The sequence below is a fragment of the Aedes aegypti genome, chromosome 3 (genome assembly GCF_002204515.2).
Source record: "Aedes aegypti strain LVP_AGWG chromosome 3, AaegL5.0 Primary Assembly, whole genome shotgun sequence".
NCBI classification, from domain to species: Eukaryota; Metazoa; Arthropoda; class Insecta; order Diptera; family Culicidae; genus Aedes; species Aedes aegypti.
In genome coordinates, this window is record NC_035109.1 from 345,833,814 (window position 1) to 345,858,945 (window position 25,132).

The window sequence follows — 25,132 nt, forward strand, 5'->3', positions numbered from 1 at the left end:
TCAATCTAGTATTCATCAAAATATTGTTCTTTGTCTCGATCTCTCCTTATATCGATGGTCCCTTCGATATCGAGATGTGGAGAGGCGACTGTATCTTGGAAATTCGATTCCCACAATTCGTATTTTCTGATTAATGCAAACAATGTTGTTTTAAATGCTTTAGCATAAAGCAGTATATTCACTGCATTATTATTTCCATTGTGTTCGAGGGATGCCCTGCTCGAGGTGTCTTGTGATGATGATTTCCCTTATAAGAAAATACATATGAAATCCATTTATTAACGTATGATGTGCGACAAAATGAAATAAGAAAATAGGAAAAGTTACTGAAAGAATTTCTCAGACAATAGATATCTGGATTTTTTGAATGTCAACCATGCTCAGAAATTTAACCTGGTGTGAAAAAGCCCTACAAAATCGACCCCAGTTTTTATTCTAGCCATAAATTCTTTCTTCTATTTTTCTTAATTTTATGGCTTAAATTCTTAAGATATTTCGAAAAAAATTAAACTAAATTCAATCAGGCCTGTGACCTTGAAGAACTTAAATATAATCAAATTACTCAAGAAAAATTGAAAGGTGGCTTCAAAACTTTGGACTATAAATCTCTTAGAAGTTAGCCAAATAATATTGTGAGGTTTGTTGAAACATTCAACGTGAATCTCGATTCTTTTTATATTGATTTCTTTTCGTTAAATGATTCCGGAGTATGTACTCGGATTCATTTAAAACAAATTCCTTAATCATTCAATAATTCGAAGCTTTTCTTAGCAATTCTTCCAGAAAATCATTAGTAGTTAAATAGTTAATTGAGATTTTTTGCTGAAGGTTCAAAAGAAATTCCTCTGTGAATTACTACAAATCGTCTACCCAAAAATGTTATTACAATTTCTTTCAGGAAATTCATCAAAAGTCCTCCAGAATTATTTCCAAAATGCCTCACGAATTGCGCCAGAAACTCTTCAACGGCTTTTTCGGGAAATTCTGCTTCCATGGATCATATCTATAATTATCTATGAACAGTGTTTTCAAAATGTCACTTGCTTTAGAATCTTTTTTTTTTTCAAATCTCCAGGAATACTTTTTTTCCGAAATTGACATGACAATAGCAAAATGACTGGGTAAAAGGGAAGATACTTATAAGTATAGCATAGCATTAACGATTGTACAAATCTTGTGTGGCTGTACAATGCTCAACTCTATCAGTTTTGTGAAATCTATATGTAGTGTTACAAAAAAAAAAAAAAAACGTTTCGGATGAACGTCATTTTCTACAGAATATAAATAATCTAACAAAACAAGTATCAAATTGTACACCCGGTCACGTCGTTATAACCGCTAGGCGACGTCTACTTGAGAAGAGCATCCAAATCCAAACTATCTTCATAGACGTCACGGAGTAAGGAGATTGTGTTAGTAGGGTAGGGTGTATATATGGATCAGCACAATTAGACAATTCAGAGCATTTTTGGTAATAAAAGTAATTACATGTATAAAAATTGAATTTGAATTTAACTGATCACTTCTGAAAGAAAACTTGTAATTAGTGTACTTTATAAATCACTAAAATCAATAATGCTCGTCTCTTCAAGACGCCCAAATAAAGACGCGTAACTTGATTGATCCTGCTTATTCTGCCCATCCCTGCAAAGGCAAGCGACACTAACGAAAGATCATTCACTTCTCGGGTAATATATTTAATATATTTATTAAAAGACATCTCTCAAACATTTCTTTAGGAAAAGTTTTAATATTTATTGGCCGAATTCCATATTAATTGAATTCTTGTGCAATTCCAGGGCGCCATTCCTAGAGATTTTCTGGCTGAATTCTGGGGAGTCCAGAAGTCATAGAAAAAAATCTGCTTGATTGCTAGCATAATTTCTAATGAAGATTCTGGTGGAACTTTTAGAAAAACATATTTTATTTTAATTATTAGAGATGTTTTAATTATTCTATCATGATTTACCTCTAGAAATGGATAATGAATAATCTTTCGTTGCTCCGTTGTTCATGTTGTTTCTATCTGCTTCATTAAATCTTTCTCTTTCTTTCGCATCTTTTTTGAGGAAGTTCGTACAAAAATCTTAATCCTCTTGATATTTTTTTCACAAGTCTTTGATCATCTTGTGAAGAAAGTGAGTGGCTTCCATGAAAAATCGCTATAAAAACTCGAGTTTTCGGAATATGTGTCATATCCGGAAGTTGCGACAAAACGGTCCAAATGGAATTCCGCAAACAAAATTCAATGTAATGTAAAAATAACCTCAAAGATTAAAATTCAATAAAATCTTACATTGCGAATTTTGCCACAGGACAACTCTGGCAATGTTTTTGAAATTTCCGCCTATAATTTTGCACTGAACATCTTCAGTTTTTTGACAGTAATTAAAAATAGGTCCAAAAAAAAATGTTTGGAATTTCCACGAGCAGGAAAAATTCGATTCTACACCAATCTATTCGTAAGTACCGTTTTGTCTCAAATTTCGAACACTCGGTTTTGTATGGTTGAAATGTTTCGCTGAAATATGTCATCAAATTACAAGGAAATGGCAGTCACTTGCTATTCAATTTTAACGTCTCAAATATATTTTATACCGCGGGAGTAGTGATGATTTTCTATTTTGAGACCAGTAGAACAAGCTCAGATACATTTATTTGCGAAAGTATTCATTTGAATATGATTTATTCGTGCTGTTCGGAATTAGAGTCAAGGTGTTCGGAATATGAGACAGAATGAACATAGTGTTCGGGATTTGAGTCAAAATGTTGTTCCAAACTTTTACGTAAAAACAATATTGAACAAGTTTAAATAAACAATTTTATCGTTACACCCAACAACTAACAGTTAGACTTTGTGAAAAAATTAAAATTTTCACGAATATCAGCTAATTTATGCCAACCAGATGCATTTGAAGTCACTTTTGGCCTTAAGTGTTCGGAATATGAGTCAAAACGGTACCCCGTAACGTCGGAATTTATGCAAAGAGTGTGCTTCCGAAAGCCCAAGCAAGCGAGTTCATTTTGTGCGTCGTCGGAATAATTTTTTTTCTGTCGGTTTTAGATTTGCTGGGCAGCATTCTTCCGAGAGCCCAAGCAAGCGAGTTCGGTGTATGCGTCGCCAGAATGATATTTTCTCGGTTTTCGATTCGCTGGGCAGTGTGCTTCCGAAAGCCCAAGCAAGCGAATTCAGTTAGTGCGTCGCCGGAATGATTTTTTTTCTTTAGGGCAGTGTTTTGGAAAGCCCAAGCAAGAAGGTTTGTTTTCGGGACGATAAGTTTTACTGTTCGCGCTGTGTGAGTGCGAAAATATATTCGTGTTCAGTCGAGGACGGAATGCCATCTGGTGAGCTCGTTTCATGCTTATGATAACACATTTTTCAAGAAAGCATTACTTTTATGTTATATTCAAACAAACTTTGTATGGTTCGTCATTACAAGTGTCGGCATCAAGATACATATATTTTTCTCTTTTTGACATTACTAAAAATATCTTTTGAATTTTTCGACATTATGAATGTTGACGTATTTAAAAAAAAACTTCTACCTTCTACCAAAAACTTTTCATCTCGAGATAAAAATGCACAGTAATACTCATATGCAATTTTCGAACAAACTATGTATGGTCCTTCACTACAAGTTTCGGCATAATTCCTTTTCATATAATTTATATACATATATTTTTCTGTTTTCGCCATTAATAAAACAATCTTTTGAATGGTTCGACACTGCAGATGTTGACGTATTTTTTTTAAATTTTCTACCAAAAGCTTCTCGAGACAAAAATACAAAACTAGCTTTAAGTATAAGTCGTTTTTTTCCCCCTTGTCCATGGATCGCATCACCGACCAAAGGTGACTCCCAGATCTTTTCCTCCCTCACTAATCACGTGGTCTCTAAAAGCAACAATCATTACACCCTAACATTCCTTCCCCATCCCAACTGACTGTAAGGACTTGGCCGGCGCCGTTATTGATCAACAATGCTAAAATTGCACTTTGAGAGTAAGCGGAAACTCCCATCCCTTATTCATTTGGATCGCAGTGCAATTCTTACCAGTTCCGATAAATCACGGAGTAGCAACCATTGACATGTACAGTCAGACTATGCTATGCTATGTTTATGCAAAACATTTTTTAAGATGTTAGATACAAAAAACTTCAGAAAAAACTCCATCCGTTTTAATGCCATTCATTGTCTTTTACAAAAGACGAAGAAAAAAGAGCAAGATTTTTGGCAGAAAATCAACCACAAAAAGCACTTAAGTTTTTATGTGAGATAGATAATCGTCAGAAATTTATGGATTTTATTTGTGAGGACTTCAAAAGTGTATTGAAAAATCCTTTAGTTAATCTGCTGTTTTGTTAATTTATTAATCCCCAGATGAATCGCTGATGATGTTTGAAGAAAAAATCTGTGGAAAAAACTTGGATGTACCTCTGGGGAAAATTCCTTGCTCTCGTTTATACTAATATAGTTTCCTTAGTAATCTAAACTAGTTATGAGCACGCTTTTTACTTCTCTCTTTTGCTGGGAGTGAAAGGATGGTGTATCAGCAAATTTAACCATAAATGGGTAAATTAAAAAAGTTACCTAATGTCAGAGAATGGTGGAATATAGTTATACCTTCAGTAGAACAGTTAAGGATACAAACATACAACTTGTTCATAAGAATGGGGATTTTTGTTTTGCTAAAAAAAAATGTTAAACTTCGATGAACAGCTTTTCATATGAGTTTTTGAAATAAATATTTAGCTCTTCAACCAAAAGCATTTTCTGAGATCTTATGTTTTCATGGCATTGTAGAATAATAGTTGAGCGATGCTCAGAAAACCGATTATGAATCTATCAACAAATAAAAAAGATATAGCATAAACAAAGTGTCCATTTTATAAAATTAACAGTCCTTATTTGTACGCTGAAAAATTTTTTCATATCGCTTTTGCATGCGACTTTGGTTGAAGTCTGTTTGTCACCTGGTGAGTGAATTCTGAATTTAAACAATCACCCAGTGGAAGTTATCAGTGTTTCGATGAGCTTTGCAGAAGACAGTTTCTCCTAAATATCTTTATTTTCAAGATACTTGCACTACACTTACTATGGGGCATTTAGGGCTTCTGTCCTTTCAGGATGCTGGTTGGATACAGGTTAACGTTTCATGCAATAAAAGTATGTGTATAATGATCGTTTTGTGTGAAATTTGTGAATGAACCTGACTACGCCCATGACATCAGATCCTACGTATGTACGCATTTTTCCAGTTTTCCAATAAATAATTAATTCCACATCTCGGTTCACCCTCGCATGTTGCCTCGGCCACTGATAATTTGTGAACGAAATTGATACCATTTAATGTGAGGTAAACCTCTGCCCTGTTGTCATCGTTTATTGCCCGCAAAAAAAATAACACACATTTGATGGTGGTCCATAAAACAGTTGTGAACGAACGCAAGGTACTTGTGCAGAGTTAAGTAGTGAAACCACCAACCAACCAACCAACCGGACAGGATTACCATCGTCATCGACATAACCACCACCATCTACCAAGAGGATACTTTGGGGCTTACCCGATTCAGCAGCAGTGATTGATGCTGGGAAAATTGAAATTTTCCAATCTACTGCCAGGATGAAGGGCGAAGCGAAAGGGTCACCGTAGTTAATTGAAATTCTTGACCTTTTTTCTGTTTCCAGAAGAATGCAATAGTGAAATTTTAATAAATGTTATACATGGGAATGAAAATAGTGCTGGAAAAGTGAGGGAGGAAGAAAGTGGTTAAGTGCTTAAGCCGAGAGCGAAGTGTGTCGTAAAAATTTGCTGGATACCTTGCGACCGAGACTGGCGTTTACAGCTAGCAGCGCCTATGACACGCTGGTGGTGGTTCCGGGCATGTAACAATCCCAGCTCCCACTCCAGCGAGAATGGTGGCCTCTCCGGGGTGGTCAACGGCGGTGGAACCTTCGCTGGACGGAGCTGTATCAACTGTAAGTGTTATTTTGTTATGGAGGACATTGAAATATTCATCACTGGGGGATATAAACTGTTTTATCTCACATTTCATGGAAGTAAGGAAATTTTCAGACGGTTTCGTGATTCATGTTAGTTTTATCTAAATTGCCTATTTAACGAAGAACAACATAGCATACAGATCAAAATGCAACATTAATTCATCCAAGGTAATTCGTTAATGACATCAAACCTCTAGCACATATACCCAGATCACTAGAGGTTTTGGCCAACTAAAGTAGGTGTCTGTTCCATAGTAAGGGGTTGGGTGCTAAGATATACGTCACTAGGGATATAAACTATTCCTTCTCACATTCCATGAATTCAGATACTAAAAACAGTTCACTGTCCAAGGCATCCATGAGTAAAACCAGTCTTAACTAAATTTAACTAATTTATCATCAGCCGCGCCACTCTCATTGTAAATGTAATCTGAAATCCCCTCCGGAACATATGTAAGCTAAAAGCTCCAAATCTATGCCTTATCTCGCCAGCTGATCATCCGGGACCGAGGCTAAACTGAATGTCATTTGTTTGCCCACAGCACCAGTGTTCCGGTAATGACTACGAAAAAAACGTGACCCAAAACTCAAATCCCGCACTTAAAAACTTGCTGTAAACGCTCCAATTTGCCACTTTTGGGTGATTAAATAAAATTAATTTCTCTGCCCGCAAAACACCCAGAGTCCCTCCTCCGCCGGTGCAGAGGAGAAGCTAACTCCGGTATTAATTCCAAAGGAGGGATCTTTGAAAACGAGCCCTTATCCTACCCGGAAAATCTCGTCGTTCATCGTTCATTTCAGCATCGCATATGAACCAGCCAGCAACGCGAGAAGAAGGAGTACGTAAATATACGAGAAGGTATGTGTGTCGACTTCGGGCAGCAAAAAAGGGATTATTTAAATATTCATGCGCCATTCTCACGTATGCAGATATGCAAATTTAACGTACCCTTCGACTGCGGTCCGCCACATTCCGATTTTTCCTTGCACTTTAATTATGAGCTCTTTTACGGCGATGGTTGCAAGATGGTAGTTGGACGCTGGTCGAGACTTGTCTCGTCTCATTTGTGTTGCTTCCAAATATGCAGCAGGGTTGAAATTAAATTGATTCAAGAATTCTTTCAAGAACTCCTTCAGAAAATTTCAAAAATTCTTATGAGTTTTCAGAATGACCTCTAGGAATCCCTTCAGGTATTGCTCCAGGAATCCCTTCAAGTAGTCGTCCAGAAACTCATTAAGGAATCCCTTCAGGTATTTCTCCGGGAATCCCTTCAGGTATTTCTCCAGGAATCTCTTCAGGTATTTCTACAGGAATTCTTTCAGGTATTTCTCCAGGAATCCCTTTAGGTATTTCTAAAGGAATCTCTTTAGGTATTTCTAAAGGAATCCCTTCAGATATTTCTCAAGGAATCCCTTCAGGTATTCTTACAGGAATTTTTTCAGGTATTCCTCCAGGAATCCCTTCAGGTATTCCTCCAGGAATCCCTTCCTCCAGGAATCCCTTCAGGCATTCCTCCAGGAATCCTTTCAGGTATTCCTCCAGGAATCCCTTCAGGTATTCCTCCAGGAATCCCTTCCCTCCAAGAATCCCTTCAGGCATTCCTCCAGGAATCCTTTCAGGTATTCCTCCAGGAATCCCTTCAGGTATTCCTCCAGGAGTCCCTTCAGATATTTCTCTAGGAATTCCTTTAGGTATTTCTCCGGAAATCTCTTCAGGTATTCTTCCAGGCATCCCTTCAGCTATTTCTCCGGGAATTCCTCAAGAAATCCCTTCAGATATTTCTCCACGAATCCTTTCAAGCATTTCTCCGGGAATCTCTTCAGGTATTCTTACAGAAATCCATTCAGGTATTCCTCCAGGAATCCCTTCATGTATTCCTCCAAGAATATCTTCAGGCATTACTCCAAAAACCTATTCAGGAATTCCTCCAGGAATCCCGTTACGTATTCCTCAAGAAATTCCTTCAGGTATTTCTCCCGGAATTCCTCGAGGAATCCTTGAAAGTATTCCTCCAGGAATCCTTTTAGGTATTTCTCCAGGAATTTCTTCAGGTATCCATCCAGGAATCCCTTCAGATATTCCTCCAGAAATCCCTTAAGGAATTTCTCCAGAAATCCCTTCAGGTATTTCTCCAGGAATCCCTTCAGGTATCTCTCCACGAATCCCTTTAGGAATTCCTACAGAAATCCTTTCAGGAATTCCTCCAGGGATTTCTTCAAGTATTCCTCCAGGAATACCTTCAGGCATTACTCCAGAAATTCCTGCAGTAATCTCTCAAACTATTCCGCAAAGAAAACCCTTCAGGCATTCCTCCAGGAACGCCTTCAGGTATTCCTCCAGGAATCCCTTCAGGTATTCATCTAGCAATCCCTTCAGGTGTTTCTTTAGAAATCCCTTCAGGTATTCCTCCAAGAATACCTTCAGGCATTACTCCAGAAACCTCTTTAGATATTTCATCAGGAATCCTTCCAGGTATTCCTTCAGGAATATCTTCAGGTATTCCTCCAGGAATCCCTTCATGTATTTTTCCAGAAATCCCTTCAGGTAGTCGTCCAAGAATTAAGTAATCCCTTCAGGTATCTCTCCAGGAATTGCTTCAGTTATTCCTACAGGAATCCCTGCAGGTATTTCTCCAACAAAACCTTCAGGCATTATTCCAGAAACCTCTTCAAGAATTCCTCCAGGAATTCTTTTAGGTATTTTACCTAAAATTCCTTCAGAATCCCTTCAAATATTCCTTCAGGAATCCCTTCAGGTATTCCTACAGGAATTTCTTCAGGTATTCCTCCAGGAATCCCTTCAGCTTTTTCTCCAGGAATCCCTTCAGGAATTCCCTCAGGTATTCCTCCAGGAAACCCTTCAGATATTCCTCCAGAAATTCCTTCAGGTATTCCTCCGGGAATCCTTTTAGCTATTTCTCCAGGAGTCTCCTCAGGTATACCTCCAGGAATCCCTTCAGATATTCCTCCAGGTATTTCTCCAAGAATCCTTCCAAGAATTCCTTCATGTATTTTTCCAGGAATCCCTTCAGGTTTTTATCCAGGAATTTCTTCAGGATTTCCTCCAGAAATCCCTCAAGGTATTCCTTCATATAAGAGCAGGTAATTAAAGTTAGACCAAACACTAGACAAAAAACGACAAATTAATCTCCCCTGAGGAAGACACAATCCCCGTGTCGAAACGTTGGGTTGAAACAAAACTCGTTTTAATCATTCCAAGACTGCTTAGCCGTAAATTCCACAATGTACTTTCATAATTCATCATTTAATACATTTTAAAACATGGTCATGTCGCATGTTATTTTTCTACAAAATCCGTCTTTCCCCTTGAAAGGCCACATGGTTCATGAATGATTAATAATCACAGAAAACATGATGAATATTGTTTTCCGAATGTTTATGTTTTGCGTATTCCTAATTATATTACTGGATCAAAAGTTAAACACAAATGCATCAACTTCCGAATTAATCAATCCATCACCCACTGACGTGGACCATTCTGTCATGAACCAGTTTTATAGCGCAACCTCCACACACAATTCCCATCAAAACGGATTTAACCTACACTGACGGAGCGTGTTCCCAGGCTATGAAAAGTTACAACCTCATAACTATAACCCTGTGGCCCTCATTCTCATGGCAGCCATCGTCGTCGTCATCATCCTCGTCATCATCATCACCATCACCATCATCATCTCATCCTGGTAGAATGTGGAATCATTCCATCCATCGGCGCCACCACCACATCCCTTCAACTCGTAGATGCTGGACGAAAACTATTAGTCGATACATTCGATTCTAATAAATGACTGGTTGGGGCATCGCTTTTCAGTTCACCTATTTTCATATGCACATTATGGCTGACGTTTTTCTTTCGGTGTGTATCATGAATGAGGAATGAGACTCACTACAAAAAGGAAGACTGTCGTAGCGATGGGAAAGGATACGAGCGCTGGGTTGAGATTTTATGCAAATGTAAAGTTTTACCGGCTGACGGAAGCTTGACAGACGGCTCCCGGTGTGCAACTAGTCATCTGGAAAGTGCGGTGCGGCTGATAAATGTCTGAGAAAGATTTCTGCTGTACTTGGTTTGCAGGAGGATAATTTTGAAAACACGGGGAAATGCTATGCAGTGCAAGTTCTTCTTCCGTTTTTTTCTAGGACAATGTTCACCGAAAGTTAGTCTGTCACTTCAAGTTTGTACTCTTAACAAAGTCTTGGTATCGCGTAACAGAAAACAATAAGCAATACTAATAAGTTCCCCTAAAGGTTGGTAATTGCTGGGCATAGCTTACCATTGGTACTTTGCACAGCTGTAGTCATAAATTGGCCACTTTTTGTGGTCCGCTTTTGACCAGATTGGTCTTCCATACCTTAGTATGGATAGCGCCACGCTTGCCAGTAGTTTGCGTTTGCTGGCAATTACAGCAGAGCTGTTGGACATCATCCTAGATAGCGCCGCTATAGCCGTAGAATCCCTTTTACAGGTACAGTCAACTCTCCCTTACTCCCGTATCTCGATATCGAGTTAGAGAACCATAGTAAAAGCTGGTTTTCATGGCTAACTCGATGGGCCCCTGGATCGCGGTTGCACTGGTTTTCGGTTCTGTAAGTCGATACCTCCCTAACTCGATGCTCCCTTCAATATCGAGTTATGGAGAGCTAGCAGAGCTTGTAATCGATCATTACCCCAAGATGCCTTAGGGATCGTTTGGACTCTATGGTACAATCACCTACCGAGATAAACGCCCGTTGCTCGGACTTGCGGTTGTTGACCACCAGCACCTCAGTCTTGTGACGGGCCAGTCCTAGTTTCCTAGACTTCATCCATTCCTCAACTAAGGAAATAGAGGGCGCTGCTGTCAACTCTACTTCCTCCAACGATTTACCATAGACCACTAGGTTGATATCGTCGGCGAAGCCAACAATCTTAACACCCGTCGGAAGAGGCAGCCTCAGTACATCATCGTACATCGCATTCCATAACAGTTGGCCCATGATTGAACCTTGAAGTACTCCCACGGTAATTCGAACGCTTTTATGCCCCACCTCTGTGTCATACAATAGAATCCTACCATCAGCTATCGCTTTCCAGCTTGCGCTGTTGAACGCATTCTTCACATCCAGAGCGACAACCGCACAGTAAAGGATGCCGCTCCTTTTATGCACGATTGCCACCTCAGCTGTTTGAACAACCGTCTGGATAGCGTCCAGAAATGATTTACCTTTCCTGAATCCAAACTGGTTCTTGGACAGGCCTTCCGCACCTTCCGTATACGGTACTAGCCTGTTGAGGATCAACCTCTCTAACAACTTGCCCGTCGTATCTAGTATTGGTAATACCTTAAATTTTTGTCGCTTCCATACATCCGGGAAGATTCCTTGATCTATGCAGCGTTGCATCGTGGTTCTGAACATATTCGGATGCGCATTCACTGCCGCTTTCTATGGACGTTCCAATATTGTGAAGTATCAATATTTGATTCGATACGATTATCGAATCGAAGTATCGATACCACCGATATATTGAATGAAAATTGAATGGTACAAAATTCTTGGATCGCTTTGTTACCTGTCGTTGATTTTTCTACGATTTGCAACCAATTCGTTTTACTGGCTGCTTGGACACGGCAGGAGTTAGTCATCAATATTAACCTCCTTTTCCTGAGCAGCCTAGATAGCCGCGTAGTGTCAATAGCGATTGTTTCAATTGGCTAAGAATTAACACTACGGACTGCCTGTTCCGGTGGTAAAAGTCCACCTCACAGGTGACCCCTTATTTATGGTGTGATGCGTTCCGTGACTAGGAATGAATGTTTAGGGGGATCTAAATTAAACCTAACCGCAAAAGGAACCTCAGGGGGGGGGGGGGGTTTACCAGGACGCCCTCCACAGTATTGAGCCCTTCCTGTGCTACCCGGAGCAATGGTGCAGGTGACCTTGTGTTTCTCAGAGATAATCGGCTGCTCTTCCTCAGTCTGCAGCCAGAGGCTAAATAAGGGTGAGAGTATAAATATGTTGCTATTCAATTTAAATTACTACCTATATGGTTTCGTATTATGCGTTTTACACAATGTATTCTTCGTTTTGCTGAACGATCCGGCTGGAAAATACTTTGTACAAATGTTTCCAGTTTGAGTGAAGTTAGTTGGCTTAACAAAATCCTTGCAAAATCTAAGGATTTTCAAGTTAACGAAATTCGCTTACCTAATGGAGACTTCACTTCTTCTGATGAAGAAATTTTAGAATGATTATTCATTCCCCGGATGTGTGGACATAGCATCTACGGTTTTGCTCTTTTCAAATCTCCAGGAGCAGATGGGATTTATCTTGTTTTACTCCAGAAAGGATTTGAGTTTATCAAACATGTTATGAAAAAAAAACACTATACTTGTAAGTTTCACTACCGGGTATGTACCCAGATTCTGGTGTAAAGTTTCTCCCGAAAGGAGGACGTGCGTCGTATCAAGAAGCGAAGAGTTTTATACCAATCAGTCTCACCTCTTTTCTTCTGAACGCATTATCGATCATCACATCCTTGATGTTTATTTGTCAAACATGCCCCGTAACATGCATGTTGATTCACAATGCTTATCAATCTGGAACGTTCACTGTGATTCTTTTACGCAAAGTTGTATACAATATCGAGAAAGCATTCGCCCAGAAGCAATGCTTGGGTGTTTTCTTGGATATTGAGGGTGAATTTGGTAACGTGTCTTTCGATGCCACATTGGAAGCCGCACGAAACCATGGGCCACCCCAATTGGATTCATCAAATGCTCAAAAACCGACATCTCTTCTCGACATTGCGTCAAGCAGCGATTCGAAAATTGAGTGTTTGCGGATGCCCCCAAGGGGGAGTCTTGTCACCACTTTTGTGGAATCTCGTAGCAGATACGCTATTGAGGCAATTTCATAATAGCGGTTTTCCAACTTATGGATTTACTGACGACTATCTAGCTTTGATAGTTGGTATGTGCATAAGCATACCCCCCCACCCCCCAGACTTGATGCAAAGTGCTCTTCGGGTAGTCGAGAGTTGGTGGCGCCAATATGGCCTTTCGGTTAATCCGAATTAACCATCTATTGTTCTTTTTACGGAAAGACGAAACCGCGATAGAATTCGACCTTTACGTCTTTTTGGCACTGAGATTAATTTAACTGATCAGGTAAAGTATATCGGAGTCGTTCTAAATTGATAACTTTCTTGGACACCTCACATTGATTTCAGAGTCAAAAAAGCTTGTATGGTCTTCGGTCAATGCCGGCGAATCTTCGGTAAAACCTGGGACCTCAAACCCAAGTATATCAAATGGATTTACACAACAGTTGTTTGACCAAAATTGGCATACAGATGTCTTGTGTGGTGGCAAAAGGGTGAAATGGGAAGAATTTAAATAAAAATTGGGCCTTCTCCAAAGGATTTGCTTGATGGCAATGTCTGGTGCATTTTTTATAAGGTACCGCGGGGCAAGTGGGAACGAAAAAAACGATAGTTCAAACAAATTGTTCAATAACATTTTCAAATGTCAATATTTTTCAAATCCAACAACACAATCACGTTTTGGCAACATATTTGCTGGTGTGTGCATGAAACTAATCGAATAATTTCGAAATTGTGAAAACCTCGGAAGAAAGTTGTAGAATGAGCCATTGGACGCAGTTGCCTCGCTAAACGGGGCAAGTGGGACACATCCAGTTTCATGCGTCAATCCACATCAGTAAGTCAAGCATTACAATAATAGGATTGATAAGTCATAGATTTTAAATGTTAAGTAGATATTTGATGTACATAAGGGATCAACCATAAAATACGTTACGTTTTAGGAAGAAACCCTTAATATAATAGTATGTTACCTCACATTAAATATTAACTGAAAATTCCTCAATAAAAGCGTAAAGAGGAATTAAATATGTTCATAATATATCATTTATAAGTTGTTAATTAAAATGTAGCACATAAACAATCAATAATTGACGAAATTATAAATATGTTTTGTTATTATTTATATGCATGGCAGAAAACCACCTTATGGGATGGAATTGTTTTCCATCACTACTTAATTTGGTAGAAATAACAAATAAAGTTCAAATAAAAAAGAAAAGTAATCATTATCATGATGCATTTCAAATTTCAGCTGTGTGTTTGTTCAATTTTGAAGTCGTATTTCAAAAATAAAAAATAAATTAAAAAATAAAGAATAATAACACTTTTCTTCTCCCTTTTATGCATTTACGTAATTTGAGGTTGATCTTTTTTTTTTATAAAAATCATTTGTTTGAATGTTTTAGTGCTACTCTCTAGGACAGGGGTTTTCAGCCTTTTTGGCTCGCGGAGCACTTTTTGAAATAAAATTGTTGCGCGGAGCACCAGTTCTTAATCACCACTCCGTTTGAAATCTAGACTTTTCATGAGCTTAAATCCTATGAAAATCGTGAAGTAAGATTTATGTTAGTCAATATTTCATTATGGTGAAGATGTTCCGAAATCAAACTTCTAATTTTCAAGAACACCAGTCTAGTAAACCAAACGTTCGTTTGAACTGAAAACTTGATCGATTGGTCACTCGCTGTTGGTAACTGATCGATCAAGTTTCCAATCAATATGGATCTACGATTCTCCAAATCAGGGCTCGAGAAAATTTGAGATTTAGCTTCAATCCATTTTCACCTTATTTTGATTTTTTTAAACTTATAATTCTAATCTAAAAAGATTTGTTTAATTTGATTGAGAAAGCTTTGTGAGAATTAGGCATCTAAAGGAAACTTTATTAGGTTTTCCGCAAATATATCGAAATAGTTGGTTTGGAAACGACAGAGCTGTTTTGGTAAAGAAATTTTTGAACTTGTGTTCTTATTTCGAACAACAGAGCGATATTATGTGGCAGCAAAATATTTCTTTGTTGGCCTATAAATGTGTTTGAATGGATTAACCACAAGTCTAGTACTCATGGGAATATTCATAATTTTGATAAAACTTCATAAATATTTTTAATTTTGATCACGGTATCAAAATTTCTATTATTAGGGGCGGTCCATTAATTACGTAAGGGTTTATGGGGGGAGGGGGGGTCTGAGATTTCTTACGTGCCATACAAATTATTTTTAATTTTCATACAAAAAATCTTACCATGGGGGGAGGGGGGGTTGAAAAACCTCGAAAAATGTCTTACGTAATAAATGGACAGCCCCTTATCAAAGTTGCATATTCCGCAGATATTTTCCGATTAGAATAAGTATCCCGACATGACTTTTACAATCAGAAAGTTTTAAATAGTCTGTCGGGGTAAATTTAATACCTTTAACTTTGGGAGTTGTTTTCCATGCTAAGTTCAAGAAAACCCAATTTTGCAGCTAAAACTGTCCCATACACAAAATGTATGGGAAAATTTTCCCCGACAAAATATGTTAAAGTATTCAATAACAAAATCTTAGTCCAAATGTTGAACGTTTTCGTAAAAATATCCGAATACATTAAATTTCAATAATGATCGAGATTTTGATATCGCTATGTATAAGTCTCGTAAAAAAAATATTGGTTTTGATATTCCATAACAGTGAAGATTATATATGTAAGGTGAAGATGAATTAAATTAAAATATTGCAAAAGCATAGAAGTAGTCGGACCGTTTGGCCAATGAGGTGGAATGAGCACCTTTTGAAAACTGCATGTTTTCTTGAAATTTCGTCTGGAATAACATGCAACCCCAAAGCTGATGAGAAAACGACAACGAAAATCATGCGGATCTAGTGAATTCATCTAAAAATTGTTTTGTCAAAGTGCTGACTTTTCCTTAATGTGGAAAAACTACCCCTCTTTACCCTATATCTATAGAAAAAAAAGTGATCTTAAAAGAAAACTCTGGATATTGTATAGTTTCAAGGCATTCGTTCAAATTTTCAAACATGTCGCGGAGCACTTGACAAGACTTCGTGGAGCACCAAGTGCTCCGCGGAGCATGATATGAAAACCGCTGCTCTAGGAAAATGTATGAAACGTGTACGAAAAGTTTTGATTCTGGTTTTTGTTTTGATAGGTCCCACTTACCCCAGGTACAAATATATTTTGGGGTAAGATAGACCATCGAAAATTTCATATGAAATGAAAACAAAATACTGGTTTATCGTTAGCAGCTTGTAATAATACTTAAAATTATAGCTTACTGATGGAAATTCGATTTAAAACACATTTATTTTTTGCGAGTCAATGTAAGACGTGAAACGTGTCACAATTTATCATACAAGTTGAAAATGGCGCTGAACTGACAACTGTTACATGAACCACATGGTAATAAAAATAACAATATGTTTTGTACTTAATACATTCTATGTCATGTTATCTTCAACTTTCTTGAAGAATACCCCCATGAAAAACTTTTCCTAGTTGAGCTATGACGAAACGCCCCACTTACCCCGGATTCTCACTTGCCCCGGGGTACCTTACCTCCCACAGCAGCGCTCGAGGCTCTTTTTGACGTTGTGCCACTACACATATATATTAAACAAGAAGCACTTTCTTGCTCTTACCGTTTATGGGCACTGGATCTACTGGAGAAAAATCCAGTGAATCGTAAATCTACACACACTTCGTTGTTTCCATTTCTGGTGGATTGGGACAAAATTTTCCTTTCTCCAAGTGATCTCACAATTGCTTGTCACTTTCCTTACAGGACATTCACTACACAATTCCCTACACGGGATCCACTCTTCCTATTCCACATCTGGCTATTTGGAAAGAAGTATATCAAGCAATATAGTATGTTACACTGATAGCTTCCTCCTTGAAGGTAGAGCTGGTGTTGGTGTATATCTTCGTGAGCTAAGGCAAAATCAGTTTTACTCACTTGGTAGAAACTGCACCATTTTTCAGTCGGAAATATTTGCTCTCATGTGTGGAGTGCAATCAGCACTTGAACAGCGCGTAATGGGTAAAGTGATATACTTCTGTTCAACTGAAGGTCGAAGCTTGTTATCGCATGTCAAATTCAAATTGAAGAACTGAATTCAGTCAACTCTGTAAACCTTGTATGGCCATTCCATACCTGGCCATCCTTCCATCGCTGGAAATGAATTGGCTGATGAGCTGGCTCGCGATGGAGCTCCGCATGAGTTCATTGACCCTGAGCCAGCTATTCCAATTTCAAAGTGCTGGGTGAAGCTTCAGGTACAGTCTTTGGCGGCAACTCAGCACAAGCAATATTAGAATAGTTTGGAGTCATGTCGTCGAACAAAATTGTACATTACTGAGCCATCTCCAAGGGTGGCGAAGTATTTAACAAATCTGTTAAAGCAGAATTGCAGTTTCTTGGTCAGAGCGTCAACCGGGCACTGTTGACTCATTTGTGTGTGATAGTTGTGACTCCGATTATGAAACTTCGTAACTGTCCAGTTTTTGGGCAAATGCGATTCCAATTATTTTGTAAACACTTTTGTAAGTGAAACTGAATTCAGAAGTCTAAATCATCAGGACATTCTGTTATTCTTAAAACGCTGTGATAATCAGCTTTAGGCTGATACCCCTTACCTGGAATGATCGTCAATAAAACTTACATGAATCTAGGTTTCAGAGTCTACAATGTTTGCTTACTCGAGTTCACCAAAAATCGCGTCTTTTCCGAAGAAAGTCAATATGTGTACCATCTTACCAAGCAATTACCTCATTTCCGCCATTCCACCTCCTAAATCAACAAAGTTTCCACAGCATCGCTCAGTACCTTCTGAATGCAGAATGAACTTCACCGGTTAAACCCATCAAAGCACAAAATTTACTTTACTCAACCCACCGTCTATCTTTTCAATAATTCATCCCCTACACTCCTGCCCTTTTTCCCTAATTCAACACGAACCGTGTCGCCATCTGCATAGAACCACCCACCGAAACCGGTTACATTGGTTTGCACACCTGACAGGTTGCATGACCGCCTCCCCCCCTTCCCACTCAACAAAATCTGTCCTTTCCGCCTTCAAGGCTTCCAGAGACAGACTGACTGGGAAGCTGCCATTTTCACACACTGACTGACTGACACGGTTTGTTGTGATTTGAGATATGCCGGCGCTGCTCAGTGCAGTGCATCCCGATATCGATTTTCCTCCACTCTATTCCTTGGCAGACACGGTGCCCATCCCCCATCCAAAACCGACCGGTGAGCGAGCAAACATCATCGAGGTACAGTGGTCCAGGTTTGGAAAATCGTAGGAAAAATTACGAAGTGTGAATATTTTACTATTTATAGCTTTGAAAAGTGTTTTAGAGTATGATTTAGGGTTGTGGAATCTATTTAAGACGTAATCACCATATTTTGGTTCTCATTCAAAAAAGTTCTATCAAAATTACGCCTTTTCCTTCATTTTATGCAAGAATAATCTTTTTCAATCAATTCCTTTGTCTTGAATGCACGTTTAAGCAAGATATCCTCGCGGAGAACAACGGGGAGCGATTTGTATGTAAAGAAGAATCTGTCTTTAATTAGTTGACATGCCTACAGTAATAACTGTTCATTTGACAAGGTTTACGACACTTGAATATAAATTTACAATCATGATGCTGCATCTATGTAAAAATGAGCTTTTTTTTCTCAGGGACGGAGCAATTTTTTCAGCTTTGTGTTCTTATGAGCACTTTCACAGTTATTAACTGAGTGCTATTGCCAATTGATCATTTTTGCATAAGTATATCGTGAGGCAGATACGAAGATACTCTATGCTCTGGGAAATAGATAAAATATCAAACCTGAAAAAATCCCTAGAAATACAGACTAGTTTTGATGAATTGCAGCGTGTTTACCACTAAATAATTTATTTACCAATAAAAATATTCTGAAATATTTCAAATAATTTCACGTTTTTTGGTGAAGATGGAATAGTCGAGTTTTCTAGTATATATTTAGAACATATAAACCGTCTGATATTGTAGATGTATGTTACATCTAAGTTTTCAATTCAAAATTAATTTGGAAATCACATTGTTTGACAGCTTTTCAGTAAACTGGACCCCTGTGCAACATTACTTTGACATGAGCCAACGACAGGCGGTGGCGGTCGTTGGATGGAATGGAAAATGCATGTCTCATCATTACGCTTTCACTCACGTATTCCTGCTGAAGCTATAGATTTACTCTTACTGTAACATTCCTGCAGCGGTCGAAAAGCACTTTACTGATGGTTTGCGAACTATTTACAGTGGAATGTACTGGCGCATATGTATGGATAATAGCTGTAGAATTTAATTTACTTGGAATTTCTGAATCATTTTCTTGAAAAAGTCGCGCAAACATTCAATAGTAGAGTAAAGTGGGGCAAAAGTTCGAGTGAGGCAAGAGTTTCTTTTTAAGATTTCTAGCTCAAATCAAATCAAAACTTAGAAATGTCATGGTGGTTCGAATGCTATTCAAATAAGAGACTTTCACTCCAAATATCTTAAAAATCGATTGAGATTTGGAAAAGTTATGGCTATTTGTTGTTTTTCGACGTAAATATTGTAATATTTGGTCGAATTTCGATGCATAGAACCAAATGAAGATAAAATATTTTTCAATATTTTATGTAAGGGCGTTTCTAGGCCTATCAGTAGGAAGCTTTGACGTGTATTAGTTTTTGCATAAATAGTTGGAATTAATTTTTGGCCCATAGCGGGGCAAAAGTTCGAATCTGCGGGGCAAAAGTTCGACCCATGTATTAATCTACGGAAAAAATTTCAAATATCCTGAAACCTACATATTGTCTTCAAATTTAGCGAAATTTGCCTGATCGTGCGAAAAATGTCACAAAAATTTTACATTTCCGCTTAGTTTTGCGAAAAACTGCTATTTTTTGGGTGTATTACAATTAACTTTGTTTTGGGCATTTTTTTGATGAAAATTAAGTGTGTATTTTTCGGCAAACATAAGTTTACGGCTGGTTTAAAGTATGCCTGGCATAAAAGTATTGATATATTGTCTTTTAGCCAACGAACTTTTGCCCCACACTAGATTCGAACTTTTGCCCCACCGGTGGGGCAAAAGTTCGAATAAGACAATCAATTTTGAAACTGTTATAACTAAAAATGGGTAAATATTTTGACACAAGTTTGTTCAGCAAAATTATAGCCAATATGTTGAAGGTTCGCTGTATGGTATTTGTTTTGTTTCATCTATTATTATTTTCCTGGAAACTTTGATTATACCACTAAGGTCGAACTTTTGCCCCACCTTACTCTACATGAAAAAGCAAAAAAAAAAACATTGAGAACAATGCATTAGGTACGAGATTTTCTATAGATGCTATGAAAAGATTGATTTTATTTACTGCAAAGCTAAGAAAATTATATCTGAGTTTATTTTCATGCACATCAAAATAACGCAAATTTCATCGATATATGAACTACCCATAAAAGCATAACTGTCCCATTTGGAAAAACTAGGCGTTGTTAAAATAGCGCTCAAAGCTTGAAGTTTATTTTCTTAAACAAATGTTTATTATTTTCTAATACGTTTCTGCACGCCATATTGATTTAATAATACTACAAGGATAACTCATTTAGTATCTATTGATCAGCAAAATATATCGACTCACATTTTGCAGTAGGTGTGTGGGGTGATAGTTTATAAAGAGACTGTATCGCCTTTATTTATCAATATGGAACTGCTCCAGCTTCATATTTTTCCATAACGTTTTCAAACAAGGTATGTTAATTTTTATATAGGTACGTAGTGAAGTTTATATTAAAACATGAATACAGCGGTGCAAAAAGGTGTTAGATGAGGATGGAAAACAGGGATGCACACTTAGATTAAATTACTGGGGTCGGTAAAATTTTACTGGGTTTTGTAACTACTGAAAAAGTCAGTAAAATGAAGACTGTCGCCAAGCGTAATTGAAAACCAAATTTCATCTCGTTTTATTTTCTATCGATATATGATATGAAAAGAAAGCTCTCTGCAAAATTTCAGTAAAAAAAACTCTGTTTTTCGATTTCTGACCTTTTTCTTTAGTTTACTGACTTTTTCAGTAGTTCAAAAACCCTTTACCGAACAAATTGAGTGTGTGGAAAACAGGGCGCTTCGACGGCGAAGTATTCACTGAAGCCCTTAGGCGCGAACGGAACACTCTGGACGAAACGGTGAAGAGCTAGTTGTTGTGATATCACGAGCGTGTGATGCTTCCATGCCGAGAAAAGCCCCTGCAAGAGAGAACAGGCCGCCGGAGTACTGGTGGTGCGAATCAATTGCAAATCTTCGAGCAATCTGCCTTCGGGCTAGGCGAAGAATGCAACGCGCACTCACAGAAGCACAAAGAGAAGAACGCCGTGCAGCATTCAGAGAGGCAAAGTTGGCTCTCAAAAAGGAAATCTCGCGAAACATTACTAAAGGACCTATGTACAAATGAGAGGCGCTCTTTGTTTACTTTCTCTTCGATCAATAATTGAGTCACATTAACCTATCCTGTTGCGTTTTTTGTATGAAACGCTAGTCAAGGAAATTATCTTCCGATCTGTAGTGAAAAACTTCCCAAAAGCTTTTGTATTCCACTGTTATAATCGGAAAAGAGCGAGAGAGAAGAGAATCTCTCATTTGTACATAGGTCCTTTAGTAATGTTTCGCGAGAAATCAAGAGTCGAAAAACGGGTATGCTTTGATAGTCTATGCGAGAGTGCCAATTTTAGTCCATGGGGTGACGCCTACAGAGTGGTAATGGCTAAGACCAAAGGTGCCGTGGACCAATGCACGAGTTCACTAATTTGACGTTTGAGCGTTGCCGAATTCACTGGTTACCATGGTCACATAAATAACACGGCACCGCTCGAACGTCAAATCTCGAAAACTTATTCAAATAGTCTCAAGTCCGAAAAGTGAATAAACTTACTTTATTGATCCTACGTGTTTCGCAGACGAAGTTCCACATGTTCCGCTCCTACCCAACTAGATTTTTCACTTTTACAACGTTTAATTTCCGGATTTACGAAACGACGAAAGTAAGATGTTCAACTTTCGCAACCAAACCACTACTTTCGCCGCCTCGCTGTATAGAGAGACAAAGTGACTTAACCACTAATCAAAACAAAACACTACTTGAGCCGATTTTACACTGGTAGAAAAACGTCGAAAGTAACTGTATGAAACGGCTTATCATTTTGTTATAATTATTTTTGTTGAAAATAATAGAAACCACCTAGTTTTTGAACGCGATCTGATTGTATGCAAAATTTGAGCGATGTACACGGCGAAAAAATGTTAAAAAGGTGATTCATTTTAAAACAGTTTTAGAAGACAGGTTGTGATTCTTCTCAATTACTTTTCACAAAACCGTATGAAAGTTACTTACGTCTATTTGAAAAAGTAATCGAGAAATAGTGAACCTGTGCATAGGTCCATAGCGCCCCAAGAGAATTCGACCGAGTTGCTGCGATCGATAATCGATGTACTCTTCCCGCACCATCCCATAAGCCCATGGCCCCCAGCGCCGTATGCGGTATATGAAGGAGAAGAAGTGGCGAGGGTGATGAAAGAAGAGCTGGCAGAGGTCGTGAAATCATTCGCGTTAAACAAGGCACCGGGACCCGATGGCAATCCGAATGTTGCCTTAAAAGCAGCAGTGAAAGCGAATCTCGGCATGTTCAGAACCACGATGCAACGCTGCATTGATCAAGGAAACTTTCCGGGTACATGGATGTTACAGAAATTGGTGCTACTACCAAAGGCGGGGAAACCACCAGGTAATCCGTCGGCGTATAGACCTATCTGTGCACTAGATAGGACGGGCGAGTTATTGGAGAGGTTGATTCTCAACAGGCTAGTACCGTATACGGAAGGTACGGACGGCCTGTCCAACAACCAGTTTGAATTCAGGAAAGGTAAATCTACTCCAGTCGGTCGTTCAGATAGCTGAGGTGGCAATCGAGCATAAAAGGAGCGGCATCCGTTACTGCGCGGTTGTCACTCTGGATGTGAAGAACGTGCTCAATAGCACAAGCTGGGAAGCACACGCACTTCACAACCTCAAGGTAACGGTGCAGTTGTATAAGCTTCTAGAAAGTAGGATTCTACTATATGACACAATGAGGGGCAGAAAAGCGTTCGAATTACCGCGGGAGTACCTCAAGGTTTAATCCTGGGCCCGCTGTTATGGAATGCGATGTTTACATAACACACAGTCAATTTACGTAATGATTCCATTCACGTAGAATTCTGGATCACCCAGAATCTGTCACGTAAATTAAAGTTTCTGTGTATTGGAAAAGCATAAAATATTCATGATCTTATTCAGATCTACAAGCTCCATTTCAATGCGAAATTGCATTCAAATAGTATTTCTTCTACTAAATCACCCGCCGCCCCCTTTTCCTCCTTCCAGGTGCTACCACAAACCACGTCTCGTCGCCGGATGGGGGAGCCACCCTGTCGGCGTCCACGTCCAACGGGGGCATCCACCATGGTCTGCAGTCCACATCGATCCTGGCGGCGGCCCAATCGCTAGCCATGTCCCTGCAGCAGCAAACGCCCAGCCTGCAACCGGCGCCTGATCCCATCACTGGTGGGGTCATCAGCACCTGGTTGGACACGCATCTTCCGGTAAGTCTTTTACAAAATGAGGCGGGTGAATAGCTACTCAACTAAACGCTGATTGACGGTTCTTCGTTCACTTCGAAGATGCAAAAGTTCGGGAAAAAAGTAGGACGGTAGGAGAAAACGTGAATAACTATTTAATAATGCCTTTCCTGCGACACAAACACAAAAGCATCGTGCTGCGGGGGATGTCCTCGCCGTGTACCTAGTCAATTATAGCTGAGTCCGCATCGAAGAAAGCAACGGGCAAAGGAACATCGAGTCTTATTATATTACGAGTTTCTGTGTCATTCATAGCTATTACAGAACAGCGGGAGGCTCCACAGTAGGAAACGGCCAGCAGATAAAAAAAAAAACTTTTCCTGAGAGTACCAGTGTTGCCAGTACTGAAACTGATCCCATAGTTGTTGGAAGCGTCGTTCCACCGAGTCTGGAACCCAGACATGGGCATAGCCAGGATTTCCATTAGAAGAGGTGTGGACGAAAGACCTGAAAGTAATTTTCATCAATATCTCACAAAATATCAATTCTTGGCATCTTCTCGCAGCCGTTTTGTGTGGTTGTTGTAATTTTTTACACGAAACGAAATATTTGAAATCATGTTTCAAGAAACCTTTTGAGAGATTTCTTGACAAATTGATCGTCTTTCATAAATGGATTATTTTTATATATCTTTCCATTACTGGGAAATTCCATAACAGAATTAAAGCGAATTTTGAATTCGCTAGACAAAATGAAAATCTTTGGCGGAATGTGAATGAGGATCCCTATCTACGACCATGACCCCACCTTAGGAAGTTTTCCACTCAAACTTGTTGCGCGCGGTTTCGACGTCATCTGCCGAGGCTTAAGGAGGGAGATTTATTTGGTGTGTTCAGTTCAAGCCGGCTGACTGGCACTGGGCGACGAGCCGCATTGTTCGATTTGCAGCTTCCGGAAGTTTCTGCCTTGCTCCCTGCTTGCTGCTCACCGTGGACCATCAGAAACTGGAAAAGTATTACCGTTCCCCTGGGAAAAGGATAACCACCACTATTTTTTTTACGAAACAAACAATAATTTAAGTAAATTTAAAATTAAAAACTCCACATTAGCATTTATGTTTTTACGAGAGAATCGAAAAAATAAAAAATAAAAACCAATAAAAAAATATTTTTTTATTTTCCAAGAAATAACCTAAAAATTTTTGAACCTTTGCTTAGTTTCATCTTTTCATTCTTTTATTATGTAGGGCCAATCAACTTAAAAAAAAACGGTTTTTATTACTAATTAACAAATTTTTATATGAGTATCGATTGATTTTTATTGCTAGTTTTCTTTAATTTATAATTGCTTATTTTTATCTATTTTCTGGTAAAAATATGTGTGCTATTTTTACTTCTTTTAACAATAAAAACGTTCAAACGATTTCTTATGTCATACTATTCAAAAGGCTACATTTTTATAAAACGCAGAGTATTCCCCTTCCTTAAATGCTTGTCAATCTGGCCGCCCATCGAAAGCTGTCGTACGACGTAATTGGATTCGTAAGCCGGCGCGGGAAAGTCGTGTAATAATAATATCTCGTGGAAGAGCGGGAAAGCCTCCCGC

At 38.7% G+C, this 25,132-nt stretch overlaps 1 protein-coding gene across 1 annotated transcript in view; it reads left to right on the forward strand.

The window, feature by feature from the left end:
• LOC5566064 (liprin-beta-2) overlaps positions 1-25,132 on the forward strand; it is a 398,826-nt gene that overhangs the window by 135,013 nt on the left and 238,681 nt on the right. The window contains exon 3 of the mRNA XM_021855579.1: positions 23,334-23,551. Coding sequence (XP_021711271.1) covers positions 23,334-23,551 — 218 coding nt within the window. The remainder of the gene's footprint in view (positions 1-23,333; positions 23,552-25,132) is intronic.